At 65.7% G+C, this 16,375-nt stretch overlaps 8 protein-coding genes across 8 annotated transcripts; 4 read left to right on the forward strand and 4 right to left on the reverse strand.

Annotated features, from left to right (window-relative positions):
• Positions 1-97: 97 nt before the first annotated feature.
• Positions 98-2,493, forward strand: AMSG_03386 (AGC/AKT protein kinase; the record flags this gene model as incomplete). Its single annotated transcript, XM_013904770.1, has 2 exons — positions 98-111; positions 165-2,493. 2 exons carry the CDS (start codon positions 98-100, stop codon positions 2,416-2,418), a joined length of 2,268 nt encoding a protein of 755 aa, XP_013760224.1. The 3' UTR covers positions 2,419-2,493.
• Positions 2,494-2,889: 396 nt separating this feature from the next.
• On the forward strand, positions 2,890-7,072 carry AMSG_03387 (uncharacterized protein). Its single transcript, XM_013904771.1, has one exon. The coding sequence runs from the start codon at positions 3,352-3,354 to the stop codon at positions 6,997-6,999; it is 3,648 nt and encodes a 1,215-aa protein (XP_013760225.1). The 5' UTR covers positions 2,890-3,351; the 3' UTR covers positions 7,000-7,072.
• AMSG_03388 (uncharacterized protein) lies at positions 7,041-8,860 on the reverse strand (the record flags this gene model as incomplete). The annotated part of the gene is made up of 2 exons (XM_013904772.1): positions 7,041-7,199; positions 7,253-8,860. The coding sequence occupies 2 exons, from the start codon at positions 8,858-8,860 to the stop codon at positions 7,041-7,043; spliced, it is 1,767 nt and encodes a 588-aa protein (XP_013760226.1).
• Positions 8,861-9,374: 514 nt separating this feature from the next.
• Positions 9,375-10,658, forward strand: AMSG_03389 (TKL protein kinase). Its single transcript, XM_013904773.1, has one exon. The coding sequence runs from the start codon at positions 9,429-9,431 to the stop codon at positions 10,608-10,610; it is 1,182 nt and encodes a 393-aa protein (XP_013760227.1). The 5' UTR covers positions 9,375-9,428; the 3' UTR covers positions 10,611-10,658.
• A 27-nt stretch (positions 10,659-10,685) lies between these two features.
• AMSG_03390 (uncharacterized protein) lies at positions 10,686-11,108 on the reverse strand (the record flags this gene model as incomplete). The annotated part of the gene is made up of 1 exon (XM_013904774.1): positions 10,686-11,108. The coding sequence occupies one exon, from the start codon at positions 11,106-11,108 to the stop codon at positions 10,686-10,688; it is 423 nt and encodes a 140-aa protein (XP_013760228.1).
• Positions 11,109-11,432: 324 nt separating this feature from the next.
• Positions 11,433-14,127, forward strand: AMSG_03391 (dynein). The gene is made up of 2 exons (XM_013904775.1): positions 11,433-11,490; positions 12,047-14,127. Exon 2 carries the CDS (start codon positions 12,751-12,753, stop codon positions 14,095-14,097), a length of 1,347 nt encoding a protein of 448 aa, XP_013760229.1. The 5' UTR covers positions 11,433-11,490; positions 12,047-12,750; the 3' UTR covers positions 14,098-14,127.
• A 28-nt stretch (positions 14,128-14,155) lies between these two features.
• On the reverse strand, positions 14,156-15,332 carry AMSG_03392 (aldose 1-epimerase; the record flags this gene model as incomplete). Its single annotated transcript, XM_013904776.1, has 2 exons — positions 14,156-14,172; positions 14,216-15,332. The coding sequence occupies 2 exons, from the start codon at positions 15,330-15,332 to the stop codon at positions 14,156-14,158; spliced, it is 1,134 nt and encodes a 377-aa protein (XP_013760230.1).
• Positions 15,333-15,413: 81 nt separating this feature from the next.
• On the reverse strand, positions 15,414-16,331 carry AMSG_03393 (uncharacterized protein; the record flags this gene model as incomplete). Its single annotated transcript, XM_013904777.1, has 1 exon — positions 15,414-16,331. The coding sequence occupies one exon, from the start codon at positions 16,329-16,331 to the stop codon at positions 15,414-15,416; it is 918 nt and encodes a 305-aa protein (XP_013760231.1).
• Between the last annotated feature and the right edge of the window lie 44 nt (positions 16,332-16,375).

Genomic DNA, 16,375 nt, shown 5'->3' on the forward strand with positions numbered 1-16,375 from the left:
CCCCACCCCTGCAAAGAGTACGCACCACCGCCACCCTCCCCCCTCCCCCCTCCCCCCTCCCCCCCTCCCTCCCCAAACACCACTCACCCTACATACCATGGTCTTTTACGCGTAGTGGGCAAGAACGGATCCAAGCAGCTGCGTGAACCAGACCCTCGGGAGAGAGCGTCGGCGACGGCCGAGGACAACTTGGTCGCCGTCTTCTCGCCCGAGTTTCGGCCCGAGACCAATACCATCTCGATGGACTCGTTTGAGGTTCTGAGGGAGATTGGTCATGGATCGTTCGGGCAAGTCAACTTGGTACGGAAAAAGAGTAATGGCAAGATTTACGCCATGAAGCTCCTCGACAAGCAGTCTATTCTGGACACCGACGCTGTGGCCCAGTCAAAGGCCGAGCAAGCGCTGCAGAACATCGCAGGCAAGCATCCGCTCATTGTCAACCTCCGCTTCGCCTTTCAGACCAACAAGCATCTGTGCATCGTCCTCGACTACGTCGGCGGAGGTGACTTGTTCGACCATCTGAAGGTCGCTCGCCGCTTTGACGAGTCGCGCGCCCGGCTCTACGCCGCTGAGGTCTACGTCGGCCTCGAGTTTATGCACTCGATGAACATTGTGTACCGCGACCTCAAGATGGAGAACGTCATCCTCGACCGCGACGGACACATCCGCCTTGCCGACTTTGGCCTCGCCAAGGAGCTCTCCAATCTCCATCGGACGTCGACGGTATGCGGGACGGCCGAGTACATGGCGCCCGAGGTTGTCGACACCTCGATCGAGTACGGTGTCGAGGCCGACTGGTGGTCGTACGGTATTTTCGTCTTTGTTATGCTCTTTGGCAAGTACCCGTTCTCGGCCAAATCGCGCGCCGAGCTCAACGCCAAGGTCCTCACCAAGTCGATTTCGTTCCCGGCCTCGGTCCCCGTCTCCAACGAGGTCAAGTCGCTCATCCGCGGCTTGCTTCACAAGAACCCGGCCAAGCGCATCTCCGGCCCTGTCATCCGCGACCACCCGTGGTTTGCCGGAATCGACTGGGACCGCGTCGCCAACCGCGGATATGACCCGCCGTTCAAGCCGACCCTCGATCCCGAGATCGAAGCCCTTCTCCTTGCCGCGCCGCAGCCCAAGTATGACGCCGACGTCCTCCCGCCTGCAGTCTCGGTGTCTCTGCCGAACTCGTCGTCGCGCTCGGGCAAGTCCCGCTCGCGCCGTTCCGGCCGCTCCTCGCGCTCGCGCAGAAGACGGCGTCACCACTCGTCGCGCTCGTCGTCGTCTTCGTCGACTCCGCCCACGCCGCCGTCGTCGTCGTCATCGCCGGCTCCGACTCCTGCCGCACCCGCCTCGACCACCTCCTCTGGCCGCCGCAAGCGCCGCAGGCGCCGCAAGCAAAAGTCGCCGTCGTCGTCTGGCTCGACCTCGCCGCCGCGCACCGTCTCGGCTGCTCAGTCGCCGTCGCCAGCCGCGAGCAAGCTCTCGGGCAGCCACTCAAAGTCGACGCCCAATGTGACGGGCCATGAGTCGCCGACGCCGTCGTCGTCGTCGGGCCGCTCCCACCGGCGCCGGCGCCGGCACCGATCGTCCTACCGCGCCAAGAAGGAGTCGTCGTCACAGAGCAAGCCAGCATCGGCGCCGGCGCCGGCTCCGCCCACCTCGGCATCGGCATCCGAGTCTGACGAGTACGACGTTGACGATCCGCGCCTGCCCGACCGCACCGCCGTCGCTCCGCTGCCACCGCCGCCGTCGCCGTCGGCGGCTGCCAAGGCCGCGGCGGCCATTGCACCGTCGCCTTCGAGCTCCTCCGGTCACCTCTCACTCAATGCTTTTGCCGCCGCGGCGAGCGGTGACGCCGAAAGCAGGAACGGGCGGCGGCGTCGGAAGCGGCGCCACAAGCCGCTTAAGCCGTCGACGTCGACTATTGACACCAACTCGATCCGCGACCAGGCTGCTGTTGTGCCCGAGACCTCTGTCTTTAACCCCGACATCTCGCGGCCGGCGCCGACGCCAACAGCTCCCGACGATGATGATGACGACGAAGACACACCGCTGTTTTCGTCCGACGTCGGCGACGTTGTCGCCTCACACTCGACCATCGAGTTCTCCGACTCGGACGTCTACGGCGCCGGCTACTCGTACGACGCCTCGCCGTCCGTCGTCACCGCCCCGCTCCCGGGAGTCACCGTCACTTCAGCAACTCCGGGGCCCGACGCACCTGCAGGCTCGGGCCCGCCACATCCGCGGGCCGTCGCCAACTCGACCTACTCGTACTACTCTGGCGACGACGACGACGATGACGAGCCCACGTTCTCCATCTCGGACGAAGGTACACTCGCCGCACCTCGCCCGCGAACCACCGTCCATCCCAACTTTCGCCCGCATCCAGACGATGAGTACTCGTCTACAGATGTCTTCTCCTCTTCGTAATACTTGTGTAAGCCGTACCATCGTTCGCCCGCGTCACCACCGGCTTCCTGCCTCAACGTGAACACCATAGTGCCCTATTTATCCCGCGGCCACCACCAGATTCCGGCCGATTGACCTGCCGTGCACATCATCAGTGCTCGGCCAGTTTGCCGGTCGGTTCTGCGGTGGGAAGCACTGCGCGCAAGTTGGCGCCCCCCCCCCCGTCCCCCCCCCCCGATTGATGAGTTTGTGGCGACGGCAGCCGCGTTGATCACGACGACAAGGCGCGGGCTGGGCCAGCCACTTCACCCTCATTCCATTCCCCCCCAGGCCCTTTCCCCCTCCGCAGTCACACACCTCATGCACATTGTGGTGAGCACATCCCCACTCCAGGGGTCGCAGTGGACTGAGAGCCATGTGGGAGTGAGCATGGCAGGCGTAGGAGGTGGCAGCCCAAGACAAGGCAGCAGCAGCAGCAGTGGTGGTGCGAGTGGTGCGAGTGGTGCGAGTGGTGCGAGTGGTGGCACAGCCAGCGGGTCGCCAAGGACCGGCTACAGGGGAAGCAGGTGGGAGGAACAGGGACAAGTACTTGGACTTGCACATGGTCACTTTCTCTGTCTCTCTACTTGTGCAGATGCCATAGAGTTGGTTCATACACATACTGCATTCCCCCTGGCTAATAACGCCCTTCGTCTTGCCCTCCCTTGCCCCCTCGTGGCAAGGGCCTCCATCCAACTGGTGGCAGACTCGGGTCATGCATGGACTCTCTCTCCCTCTTCCTCCTCAACTCCTTGGATCAATGACTCTCAGTCACATGCGCCACTTCCTCTCGACTCGCCATGCTCGCTCATTCTCCTCGCTCCGCTGGCTAATGGCTGTATTCTCCGTCTTGTCGTCCCGCTCCCGCTCCTCCGCTCGCTCCCGCCCGCACTCCCACCCGCTGCCTCGTCGGACATGGATCCGCTGAAGGCTGGCGACCACATGTTCTCGTTCTTCTCAGACTTGGCCTCTGCTGGCCTCCTTGGCTCGGACTTGGTCAAGCCGGTCGACGTGCTGGATGTGCTGGGCGATGCTGGCGCCGCAGTCCGTGACGAGTCTGGCGAGCCGGTGGAGGGCCTCGCCCTCACCGCCATGGACGTGCTCCCGCCTGACGCTGCAGAGCTTGTTGGCGAGCAGGACATTGTCCGTGTGGTCCAGAGCGCCACGCCTGGTGCGCCGGCCTCGCTGGCTGTCTGCGGCCTCTCGGATGGCTCGCTGTGGCTGGCCGCGCTGCCCGGCCGCGGCGCCGCCGTCGAGGGCGCTGCTGTCAAGCTTCAGTCAGCCTCGCTCCTAGGCAAGATGTTTGGACTGCTCTCGACTCCATTTCGTTCCCGCAACCAGGCGCCGCCGCTCCTCTCGCTCCACAAACTTCCCGGCGTGCCGTACGTGCTTGCTCTCTCTGCCGACCTTGTGTTCTCGCTCTGGTCGCTTGAGCAGCGGGCGGTTGTCGGCCGCTTCTCGCTGGCGCACCTGACCGACGACCCGGTCGAGCTCGGCGACGCGGGCATTCTCGACGACATTGTGTGCTCTGTGGTGCCCGACATCGACGATGAGACGACCTTTGCCATTGTCGTCTTTGTTCCACTCCTGGCCAACGCCTCGCCGGAGCTGGTTGCCTCGGCGCTCGCCGACGATCGGCCGGAGCTCTTTGTCTTTGCGCTCGACATCTCGACGCTGCGTGCGGCCGACGACACCGCCGAGGCGACAGACGCCCTTCAGCTTCGTGCTGTCGAGTGCCAGTTCACCCGCGACCCTGCCGTGGCAGGCGCGCGCCCGGTCGATGTGCTCTACGACGCGCCGGCCGGTGCGCTCCACGTTCTCTACGCCATGCCGGCGTCGATGTCGGCTGACGGCTTCCAGATCTGGAGCTACACGCTCGACGGCTCGGCCTCGGTCCAGCCGTCGACTCTGGCAACGCATCTCGGCTCGCTCGACCACCTTGAGCTGCCCGGGCTCGACACCGAGCTCAACGCCAACGAGCTGCACAAGGTCTACGCCGGCGAGGTGTTTTACCCTGGCCGGTTTTCGGCGACGACGCTGGCGCTGGCGGTCCAGGCGTACCACGGCTCGCGGATGAGCCTGCTCGAGGGGGCTGCTGCGCCAGCGCCGGCAGTCCTCCGCCAGGTGGCGAGCAACGCGGTGACGGCACATGCTGCTGCTGTTGCGGCGTCGGCCGGCGACAGCCCGGCGGCGTATGCCGAGGCTCTTGTTGCTGGCTGGGAAGCCATTCTTGAGCACTGCATCCGTCTGGCGCGGGCCGAGACAGCGCCCCTGGCGCTTGGGCTTCTCCCGGCGATCGGCGTCGAGCCAGCCGGAGCGGTCGGGCTTGTGGTGCTGTGTTCCGGCGCACTGGCGGTGGCGTGCGAGGTCGGCCCGGCCACCGACGGCCTCTTTGCGCTCACCGAAGTGCCCGAGACCAACGTCGGCGTCCTGGAGCCTGCCGAGGCCGACGCGCGACTTGTTCACCAGCTCGTCGACCTCATTGACGTGCAGCTCGGCGGGCCTGCGCGGGTCCGGTTCTTCCGGGCGCTTCTCCAGTCGCGCAACCCGCTCACTGCCGCCATTCCAGACGTCGGCCAGCTGACCGAGTCGGAGGCTTCTGGGCGGTTTGTGCTCACGTTCCTCCGGTTGTGGCGCTCGCTTCACGACCCTGTGGCGGCGGTGCAGGGCGCGGTGGCGCGGTTGGTGGCAAGTGCGCAGGCGCTGACGCGCGAGCTCGAGGTTGTGCTTGCGCTCGGGGCCGAACAGGCGTTTTCGGCGTGCGCGCTGCAGAGTGCGGCGTTTGTGGCAAGCCGAAGCGTTCGCCAGGCGCGGGCGCTGCTGCTCACGCTCTACCTGGTGGCCCAGCTTCGCGACGACTCACGCTGCTCATCGGACGGCCACGAGGTCATGCTCTCGGAGGTTGTGCCGGCGACCGAGGTTGTGCTGATGCGGAGCGTGGTGGCGGCGGTGGTGGTGCGGGCGAGCAAGCACGGGCGTGGCGGGTGCGGCGCGCCGCTTGTCTCGGGCCTCTCGCAGGCGTCGGTGCTGGCGGTGCTGGCGGGCGAGGCTGGGTCGTGGCTTGTCCGTGAGCTGCTTGCGAGCGGCGAGGCGACCAACGCGCATGTGGTCCAGCGGCTGCTCGAATCGGAGGCGCTGCTGCGAGGGCCGGGCGAGGCCGGCGAGACCGGCTCGGCGCGGGCACAGCTGGTTGGTGAGGCATACCTCCACACTGGCGAGTTTGGCAAGGCACGCAATGCGTTCCGGCGGGTGGACGGCGACGTGAACTACTTTGCCGAGGTCATGCAAAAGTTTGACGAGAGCTACCAGCCGGACCTCGCGCTCGAGTTTGCTCAGGTGGCGCTCGGGTGTGCCGGCGAGTCGAGCGAGATGCGGGCTGTGCTCTGGTCGAACGTGTTCAAGCACGCATGTGCGCTCCACGACTACGACAGCGCTTACCTAGCGATTGCGTCGAACCCAGACCCCGAGCGGCGGCAGGACTGTCTGCGGCGGTTTGTGGTGGTTCTCTGCGAACTGGGCGAGGGCGTTCGGCTGTGCGAGTACCCGTTTGTGGGTCTGTGCGAGGAGGTCGAGGCGACGCTCCTCCGCAAGGGCCGGTCGGGCCACGCCAACTACTACGAGGTCCTCTACGCGTGGCACTGCTTCCGGTCCAACTTTCGGGCTGCGGCCGGCGCCATGTACGAGCGTGGGTGCATGGCGGCGACAGCCGACGACGCGCTGCGCGGGTACCTGGCGGCGGCGACGGCGCTCAACCTCGTCGGCGCCAGCTCGGCTTGGATTCTTCATCCGCGGCAGTGGCGGCACGCCGCCGACGGTGGCACCGGCAAGCGGCGGCACGAGAGTGTGACCCAGGTGAGCGACGAGCTGGCGATTGTGAGCTTGGCCGGCGTGACCATGGAGACGGCTATTGTGCGGGCGTGGGCGCTGCTCGGGACCGATGCGCGGCCGGAGGATGCCGACGGCGCAGTGTTGGCGCTGGCGACGAGCGGCTACATCGATGAGGCGTTTTTGCTCGCCAAGCTCTGCGACGCCTCGGTGGAGCCGGTCTTTGGCGTACTTGTGGACAAGGCGATGGCGGCTGCGCCGTCGGCGACGGCAGACGCGGTTGTTCCGGGCTGGGAGCTCCCGCTCGGCGAAGAGTGGTGGGGCGCGCCGTCGCTGCGTGCGGCGCTCTGGCGGGTGATTCTGGACGGCCTCGCGCGGTACGACTCTCCGCAGACTGGGTTCCGATACCATCTTGTGGTGGCGCACTGCGTGCTTACGTTTGATCGACGGACGGCGCTTCCGCGGTCGCTGGTGGTCTCGTTGGTTGCGCCTGACGGGGCGGGGTCGGTCAACGTGGCCAACGTGGCGGCGCTTGCACGGCTCTACCTCTCATTTGGATGCGCAGGCGAGGCTGCCGCGCTCGCGCTCGAGTTTCTGGGCGGCGACGCCGGAAGTGCGGCAGCCAAAGCCGGGGTGGAGAGCTTTGGCGCGTGGCTCCCGTACCAAGTCCTCGACGAGATTGCGCTGTCCGAGGGCCAGGAGGAGTTCCGGGCTGCGATGGAGGCGCTGCTGGCGTGAGCGAGCGAGCGAGAGAGTGAGTGCGTGTGTGTCTTTTGTCTTTACGCGTAAATGGCGGCAGCAATGGCGACAACGCCGGCGACGGCGGCGAGGAGGCTTGCGGGGAGCGGGGAGGTGCCTGGTGCGGCCGAGCCGAGCTCAAACGGATACCACACGTCTGAGGGGAGCTCGGGAATGAGGTTCGGGTTGCGGGGAAAGACCTCGTCGGGGCGGGCGAGTCGGCGTCGATAAAGTTGGAGGACGAGGTGAGGACGAGGGCGAGCGGCGAGCCCGGGGCGACGTCGGTGACCGACCCGACAATGTACTCCATCTGCGCGCCGATGATCTTGTGCTGCGGGTTGTTTGCGGCGCCACCAGCAACGGTGACAAAACCGTAGTGGACGCCGACGACCATGTTGGCACACGTACCAGTGCCTTGGGCGGGCGTGGGCACTGCGTCAGGGAGGGCGATGTCGGTCCAGTCGGCCGGCGTGTCGGTCTCGGACGAGCCCCAGGCGGCGACGACGTTGACGGTAGCGTTGGGCAAGAGGAGACTCACGAGCTTGTTCTGCAGCGCGGCGCAGTTTGCGAGCTCTGCGCGGTCGAGCTCGATTCTGCAGCCGAAGAGGGCGTCGGTGGCGTAGGCGAGATCTGCACGCGAGCCCGGGACGCCGAGGCTGGGCGCGATGCAGGCGCCAAAGGCGTCACCGGCGGCGAGGGTGAGGTCGACGGCGGTGATGGCGGTCGCCGCGGCCGCTGCCTTGAAGCCGCCGCGGACAGGCAGACCTGCAGCATAGCCAGGGTTGCCGGACTTGGCCACCGGGACGGTGCCGTCGGACGGGACAAAAGCGACGGCAAAGTCGGCGAGGTACGAGAAGGAGGCGTTTGCCGAGGCGCCTGCAGCCGAGACGACGACGTCAAAGTTGAGCGAGGCGGCCGAGACAAGCATGTCGCCGGTGTAGGCGACGGTGAGACCGACAGAGACGACGAGGTTGCGGCAGCCGCCGGCGTCGGCGTATGCGATAGCGGCGTCGGAGGGGCAGGCGACGATGGCGCGGGAGGCGCGGTCGGTCGAGTCGTAACACGTGACGGTGCCAGCGGTGATCGGGATGATTGCGGCCGGCGCAGCCGACGACGACGGCGATGGGAGGATGCCGTAGTCAAGCCAGCGTGCAGCCGACGCGGCGGCGCAGCCGGAGTAGGTTGTGGCGGACGTGGCGGCCGGGTCGAGAGTCCGGACGCAGGAGGAGGCGGACGCGGAGAGAAAGGCGGGCGCGGCTGAATCGTCACACGCAGCGGCGGGGCCTGCTGCGACAGGGCCGAGGACACGAGTGGTTGCGCCTGCGGCCGCGGTGGGCGCGGCGAGGAGTGGGGCGCCTGGCGGGTAGCGAGTGGCGGCGGCGACGCCTGGCGAGGCCGGGTCCTGGAACAGAGGGGCGGAGCTTGCAGCGAGGAGGGCCGAGGCAGCACCAGTATTGAGCGGCGAGGGCGGCGGCGGGAAGAAAAAGCCGTCCGAGGGATAGTTGTCGGTGGTGACGCAGAGGAGGTCGCCGAACCACGAGGCGTCGAGCCCGTTGGTGGCGCGGACCTTGTCGCGGTTGACGCAGAGGCGCGAGGCAGCCGGGTCGAGGCCTGGCGTGGAGGCACACGCAATGCCAGAGGCATTGAAGTATTCGAGAATGGGCGTGGTGCATGACGGGTCGCAGCAGCAGCCGACGTCGCACATGCCGCCGGTCACGTCGCAGGGGCAGGCGCCAAAGTCGGTCCCGCCCGGGGCGACTACCGCCGCACCGTCGGCACTCTGCGCAAGGGCAACAAGAGCAACAACAACTGCAAGCGCAAGTGCCCCATGAAGACACACTCCCACACGGTGTGTTGCCATGGTGGGTTGGTGGTACGTGTGTGTGTGCGGGGCGAGAGGGGGGGGGGGCGGTGGGGAGGGCGTGGAGTGTGGTGGTGGTGGTTGATCGCGATCGCGCGCGGTTTGGCGCGCGAATGGGGCGGCCAAGGGGGGGTGTGGAACCCGCTTCAAGGCCGTAGGAGAGGTAGAGGAAAGGGTTGAGAATGAAGATGACAAAGAATGTATGTATGGTGGTACATAGCATGTGATGGGATTTTGGAGTCTGCGGTAGCGGTATCGGGGGATGTGGAGGCGAAGCAGGCGTGTGATGAGCGAGCGAGTGCATCAGGAAAAAGGTCGTGAACTTGCGAGTGATCGATCTTGATCGGGAGCGGCTTTTGGCAACCGGTGGCCATTCTTGACGCGCGTGCGGGGGAGTATGTGGATGAGGGTGCCGTGTTAGGGAGGCGAGGGTGTGGCATGGAGGAAGGCGATGGGAGGGAATGGGCGGGGGAGTGGGCATGGTGGCAAGGGGAAAGGGACGGGGGGTAGGGAGGGAGGAGGGAGGGGGGGGTAGGGGGGGTGCGCGGGTAACTGATGTGCGCGGGTGATGGTGGTTATGGGCGGTGGTGTAGTAATGGGCGCGCGAGGCAGCGATGCTGGGGCGGATGGGTCGACGGTGAAGGCGGTGAAGGCGGTGAAGGCGGGAGGCAAGTCGGGACGGGGCCGGCGGAGTCGGGCGAGCTCGACGTCCAAGGCTGCAGCTCGGGAGATGCTTGGCGGGCGGGCGAAGATTCTGAAGATTCCGTTTGAGAAGCTGCGCAAGCTGCAGGCTGTGGGCTCTGGCCAGTTTGCGCTTGTGTACCGGGCCGAGTGGCGGTCGTCGCGAGCGCCAGGCCAGAAGAAGCGGCAGTTTGTGGCGATCAAGTTTGCCAAGAAGAACATGCTTGATCAGCGTGACTTGCTCAAGGAGATCCGGCTGCTGTCACGGCTGCAGCACCCTAACGTGATGCGGATCTACGGAGTGACGACGGACCACAAGGGGCGGCGTGGAGCGGTGATGCAGTACATTCCGTGGTCGCTGGTCAAGGTGCTCGACAAGGTGGATCCTGTGCGTGTGGCACTGGACGTGGCCAAGGCGCTCAAGTACCTGCACGAGCGCAAGTTCCTGCACATGGATCTCAAGCCGGACAACGTGCTGATCACGACGAGCGGGCGGGCGGTGCTGTCTGACTTTGGGCTCGCCGGGCGTGTGGGCCTGACGACGCCTGCGGGCGGGGCCGGGACGCGCGGGTACATGGCACCCGAGGTGCGTGACGTTGACGTAGCGGGGCGGCCGCGGTACTCGTATCCTGTGGACGTGTACTCATTTGGCAAGCTGCTTGTGGACCTCAAGGCGTACAATGAGGCGACGCCTGAGGCGCTCAAGAAGCTCGCCAAGCGGTGCATCAAGACTGAGGCGTCAGAGCGGCCTACGTTCCGGCAGATTGTCAAGTTTCTGAAGAAGCTGCGGCTGATGTCGCCGCCGCCACAGTTTTCGTCGTCGGGCGAGGTGCTGTCGTCGGCACCGTCGCGGTCTGCGGGCGATCCGCGCGGCTCGGGCGGCCTTGCGCCGTACTCGCTGGCGGCCGGCCCGTCGTCGCTCGCCTTTGCCTCACCGGCCTCGTCGTCCGACTCGACGTCGAGCGAGAGCAAAGGAGCAAGCACCAGCAGTAGTTCGAGCGAGTCGAGCAGCTCGAGCTCGAGTTCGAGCTCCAGCAGCGAGTCGAGCAGCTCGAGCACGTCGTCGTGACCATGTGAGATGATGGCCACTGAAGGCCGTAAACTCTTCTGACCGACCAGTGGCAGCCGAGAGCAGCAGCGTTTGTCATGAGTCGTCGTCGTCGTCGTCTTCGGCGTCGACAGTGGGGGCATCCGCCTCTACGCGGAGGCCAAGGCGATCGACCATAGCCATATGGTAGAACGAGGTGGCGAGGGCGGCGGCAGCGAGAGCGAGCGGGCCGGCGAGGCGCGGACGGACCATGTAGGCACGGACGCCCGAGACGCCCGTGACGACCGATGAGACGGCGATGGAGAAGGACATGGCAGATGCAAGGGCAGCATCGTCTTCGGCCACATACGTGTCTCTGATCATGAGGCCGGCCATCCCACACGCGCCCGCAAGAACGCCCGAGGTCAGAGCCACCGGGACCGAGGCCGACCGCAGCAGCGAGAGACCGGCGTGGGTGGCCAGGACCGAGCCCAGCGCCCATGACCCGCCACCGGGAGCCGCCACAAAACCCTCTTCCATCCGTTCCACCCATTGGGGAGGGGAGCTAGCCATGGTGTTGTGTGTTTGGGGTGTGGGGAGCGAGGTGGGGTTGGGGCTGAGGCTGAGGTGAGCGACAGCCGGAGCAAGGTGGGGCACGACTCCCGACTGGGTGGTTACTGTTGTGTGGGCCTGCGGGTGTGATCGTTACGGTGTGTGGGCTATGTGTGTGATCGCTATGGTATGTGGGGAGTGTGATCGCTATGGTGTGTGTGGTGTGTGTGTGTGATTGCTATGGTCGGTTGGGTATGATCATGGTGCCTATCGATTACTCGTTGGCCACACTCAGCTAATCACTGCTGGCACCGGTTGTCTCTCGTTGGCCATGTCGCGGACTGTTCGACCCCAACGGTCCAATGCGTCGGTACGGACACAGCCATGCTCTCCCCTTCCTCCCTCCTTCCCTCCGCCCCTCCTCCCCCCTCCCCCCTCCTCCCCACCCATACCCATACCCTACCCCCCCCCCTCTCTCCCCTCTCCCCTCCCCTCCCCTCCCCTCCCCCCCTCCACCGACACTGCGCCCAGCCATGACTGCGGGTCACGCTGGCCGTCGGTCGAGTGGCGCCGTTTTTTGTAGAGGGACGACGCCCAGCAGAGTGGGTAGGGAAGGAGGGCTGGCCAGGTGGGTAGGGGCTACCGGGGGCAGGGGGGGGGGCAATGTGGAGAGATACGGTGTACTCACGTGGCGTGTGTGTGTGTATGTTTGTATGTGTGTGTGTGTGGCTGTGGCTGGCTGGTGTGGCTGGCTGGTGTGGCTGTGGCTGGCTGTGGCTGGCTGTGGCTTGCTGTGGCTTGCTGTGGCTGGTGGCACCTAACGATGACTGGCTTTGGCTGGTTGGTGGCACCTGGGCCGTGGCGTACAATGACCGTGGTGGTGTTGACTGGGCTGGGCTGGTGGCGTCGCGGCGGCCGGGATATAGCTGAGGACTTCGGCGGACAACCTCAACTTGGCGGCTGCGCGGGCAGACTCGCCAGGAAACGCCTCCAACTCGTCGCTGTTTGATGATGAGTACCATATGGGCGGAGCCGGAGGTGGGGCAGGTCAAGGAGGAGCTGCCGAACGGGCTGCGCTGACAGAAGACCAGCTGGATGCGATCCATGAGAAGGTGCTGCGGGCCGAGAACCCGTCGGCACCGCAGAGTGTGGTGGTCTTTGACCTCCGCAAGGGCGCCTTTGCAGAGATCCCGACAGTGGACCATGTGCAGAACCACTTTGAGCTCGAGGCCAAGATCTTCCACAAGAGCTCGGACGACGCCAAGCGGCAGCGGCTGTCGGCGCAGGCGGCAGAGGAGGCGGCTGAGGGCGACTCGCGGCTTCGCAACGAGTTCAACTTTTCGGAGCGGGCGACGCAGACGATCAACGCGTCGACGCGTGAGCGCGGGACCAACACCGAACCGCCGCCGCGGCAAAACTACAAGGCGCTGGTCACGCAGTGGAGCATCTACGACACGTTTGTGGACGACCTCGAGCGGATGCGGCGCGAGAAGGAGAAGCAAAAGTCGCGGGTCCAGCTCTCGTCGCAGGCCATGGCGTCGTTCTCGTCGTTTGCGGCCGGCGCTGGGCGCGGTGACCGCAAAAGGCCGGCGCGTCGTCGTCGTCGGACCTGTACGGGCACTCGGAGTCGATGGTCTCGCTGCTCAAGGTGATGGAGCGGATGGTGAACCTCAACACGTACCAGGCCATTGCGCACGACTACAAGTACCTCGAGTTTCCGCTTGACAAGCTCGCGTCAAACGCGCTGACGGGAACGCTCATGCCGCTGTGGGAGTTTGAGTCTGCCAAGGTCAAGAAGCGGCACGTGACGGCGCTGGCGTGGAACCCCGAGTATCCGGACCTGTTTGCCGTTGGCTTTGGCTCGTACGACTTTGGCAAGCGGCGGCGTGGGCGGGTCTACTGCTACACGCTCAAGAACCCGTCGCACCCCGAGTACGCGTTCGAGACCGAGTCGGGCGTCATGTCACTCGACTTTCACCAGCCGCCGCACTCGTCACTCCTCGCCGTCGGCCTCTACGACGGCTCAGTTCTTGTCTACGACATCAAGGTCCGCTCCAAGGATCCGATCTTCCGCTCAACCATCCGCAACGGGAAGCACACCGACCCGGTGTGGCAAGTCCAGTGGCAAGAAGACGACCTCTCTAAGAAGCACAACTTTTTCTCGGTCTCCTCCGACGGCCGCGTCACCTCGTGGACGATGGTCAAGTCGGACCTCGTCCACACTGACATCATCGAGCTCCAACTGGTCGACAACGTCAAGGCCGCCGCCGCTGACGAGGAGGCCGCGCTGTTTGGGCTCGCCGGCGGGCTTTGCTTCGACTTTAACCACACTTTCGAGCACCTGTTCATTGTCGGCGTCGAGGACGGGTACATCCACAAGTGCTCCAAGGCGTACAACTCACAGTACCTCGAGACGTACGTCGGCCACGTCGGCATGATCCATGCCGTCCAATGGAACCCGTTCCACCCTTCCATCTTCATCTCGGCCTCGTCGGATTGGACCGTCAAGATCTGGGACCACGCGCTCAAGACGCCGCTCATGTCGTTTGACCTCAACAACTCGGTCGGCGACGTCGCGTGGGCCCCATACTCGTCGACCGTCTTTGCCGCTTGCACCGCAGACGGCAAGATTTACGTCTTTGACCTCTCCGTCAACCGCCATGAGCCGCTCTGTGACCAGAAGGTCGTCCGCAAGGCCCGGCTCACCCACCTCGCCTTTAACCCGGACCCGGACAACTACACCCTCATCGTCGGCGATGACCGCGGCGTCGTCCGCTCCTTCCGCCTCTCGCCGAACCTACGCCAGATCGCAAAGATCGAAGAGCCGAAGCCGCAGTCGCTCCTCCTCGACGCCCCGCTCGACGCTGACCTCGACGCCAAGCCCAAGGCCAAGCCCAAGACCCGTGCAGAGATCGAGGTCGAGCGCCTCGACGCCATCTTTGCTGCCCAGGACAAGTCAGTTACCATGATTGCATGAGCGATGCAGACGTAAAGGCAAGCGCGGCAGTGCAGGCGCCGTACGCTCTCGTCGTCAGTCAAACAGCAGCCAGGTCTCGTGCCGATACACCTCGCCAGGCTCGAGCCGCCCGTGGCACATCCGAGGAGCGGGCCGAGGTGAATGGCGTCAGGAAAGAACTGCGTCTCGAGGCAGATGGCCGAGCCGTTGCCATAGTTGACACTTGCGCACTGCGCGTGGACCGTGTCGGCGATCGGGATGCCGGCGTGTCCGAGCCCGTTGCCAGTGTAGACCTGGACGCCCGGCTTGGTCGTCGTCACCCGCATTCGCAGACCGCTGGGCACGTGCACCAGCGCGCCGATGCATCGACAGGCACCGGCGGTGTCGGGCGGAGCGAGGACGTAGTTGTGGTCGAGGCCCTCGAGCTTGGCCTCCGAGCCGAGCGAGGCCACCGCCGCGGCGAACGGCGAGTCGGCGGCCAACGGCACAACCTCGCCCGTCGGAATGAGCGCGTCGTCGACGGCGAGCACGCCCGTTGCCTCGTGGAGGTCCAGCTGATGGTCAGCGAGCCCGCCCTCGCGCGGCTCGCCAGAAAGGTTAAAGTACGCGTGGTTCGTGAGCGCAAGGAGCGTGACCGCCTCCGCCTCGCCCTCGAGCACAATACCGAGCGCATGCGCACCATGGGCGACAACGTACGTGGCGCGGACGTTGACTCGGCCGGGGAACCCGTTCTCGCCGTCGGCCATCGTGCTGGCAAACGTCACCGCATCGTACCGTCCACAGCCCGCGATGGGCCAGCCGACAAAGGCATCGGCGCCATCGGTCTTGCCGCTCACCCGCTCGGCCATCTCCCACACCCGCCCATCCAGCGCGCCATCGCCTCCGCCACCATGCAGGCAGTTGCCGCCTTCGTTAGCCCGTGCCTGATGCCTCTCGCCATCGAGCTCAAACTCTCCGCCATGGCCGATCCGGTTGGCCACGCGCCCGACTGTCACGCCGAGGTACGGGCCCGCATGCCTGCGAGCGGCGTCGTCGGAGGCGAGGCCCAGGACTACTGATCGCGTCGTCCAGGCCGCCGCGCGGCTGTTGCTCCCGCACTTGGCGCACTGAATGGCTCCGATAGCAGACTCGGCGCGCGATGGTGACGATGGGGGAGAGGATAGCGTGAGGCTGCGTAACGCAGCGCCGAGCGGTGAGAGCGTGGCGACGAGACCTGATTCCGAGGCAAGGGTGAAGTTCGAGCTGTTGTCGGACATGACGACGAGGCGAGACGAGTGATGGGACTTTACGCTTGGCTCCGACCACAGTAAAGCGCGCGGGCATGCCTTTGGCGGACATCACGAGGACCAGGACTCGGAGGCAGTCGATGCACTTGTCGTCATCGTTGCGGTGGTGGTCGACGACGATGTCGCGGTGTCGGACGAGCCCAGGGCACGATTGAGCCACGAAGCGGCTGCGACGGCGACAGCGCCCAGGCCAATGCCGAGTGAAGCGAGCGCGGCAGCTTTGGCCTCAGGCGAAGAATCCATGGCTCGGAGCGCGGTCTTGGCCCAGCGATTGACCCACTCCGGTGGCGGAGCGACGCCGAGGGCGGCGGCAGCGGCGGCACAAAAGTCCACGCAGTTGTTGCGGAGGAGGTGATAGTCGCCACAGCAAAACTCGTCCTTAAGCTGGGAGATGAGCCGCCGAACACGGAGCCACCCGGCCGACGTCTGCCCGAGGTAGACCGTACATCGGTAGCGATGCATCGGGTGGAGGCGTGGCTCGACGGCAAAGACGCCCGTGGCGCTGGGAGGAATGTCCGAGTCGGGATCAGCGCGGCCGAACGACCACTCTTTGCCGCGGACCTCGATGCCAGCATGGAACGCACCTCCCAGCGACTTGCTCGCCTTGCCCGACCAGTACACGCGCGCCGACATGCTTGCCTGACGCTCTCTTCCCCGGCCCGAGCCCGAACTCCTTCTGCCGCGGCTAGGCGGCCGCAGATCGATCTGGAACAGCGAGTTGAGCGCAGCGACGGCCGGCTCGTGTGAGAGATCGTAGACGTTGAGAAAGACGTCCTTGTTCGAGATGGCCGACGGTTGCGGCGGGGCGGGGTACTCGTCATCCGCCAGTCGCGCGCGAGCCTGAGCACCGCCTGCGCGCGTGCTTGCCCGCCTCGACCTCGACGATGACTTCTTGCTCGCCGACCGAGCATCCTTCGATTGCGACCTACTGGATCCCTTCTGCCTTGACCTTGACCTTCTACTCGACATTCGTGTGTGCGTGTGGATGAGCTGCCAGTGGCCGAGACGAGAGC

The sequence above is a fragment of the Thecamonas trahens genome (assembly GCF_000142905.1).
Source record: "Thecamonas trahens ATCC 50062 unplaced genomic scaffold supercont1.12, whole genome shotgun sequence".
Classification (NCBI taxonomy): Eukaryota; order Apusomonadida; family Apusomonadidae; genus Thecamonas; species Thecamonas trahens.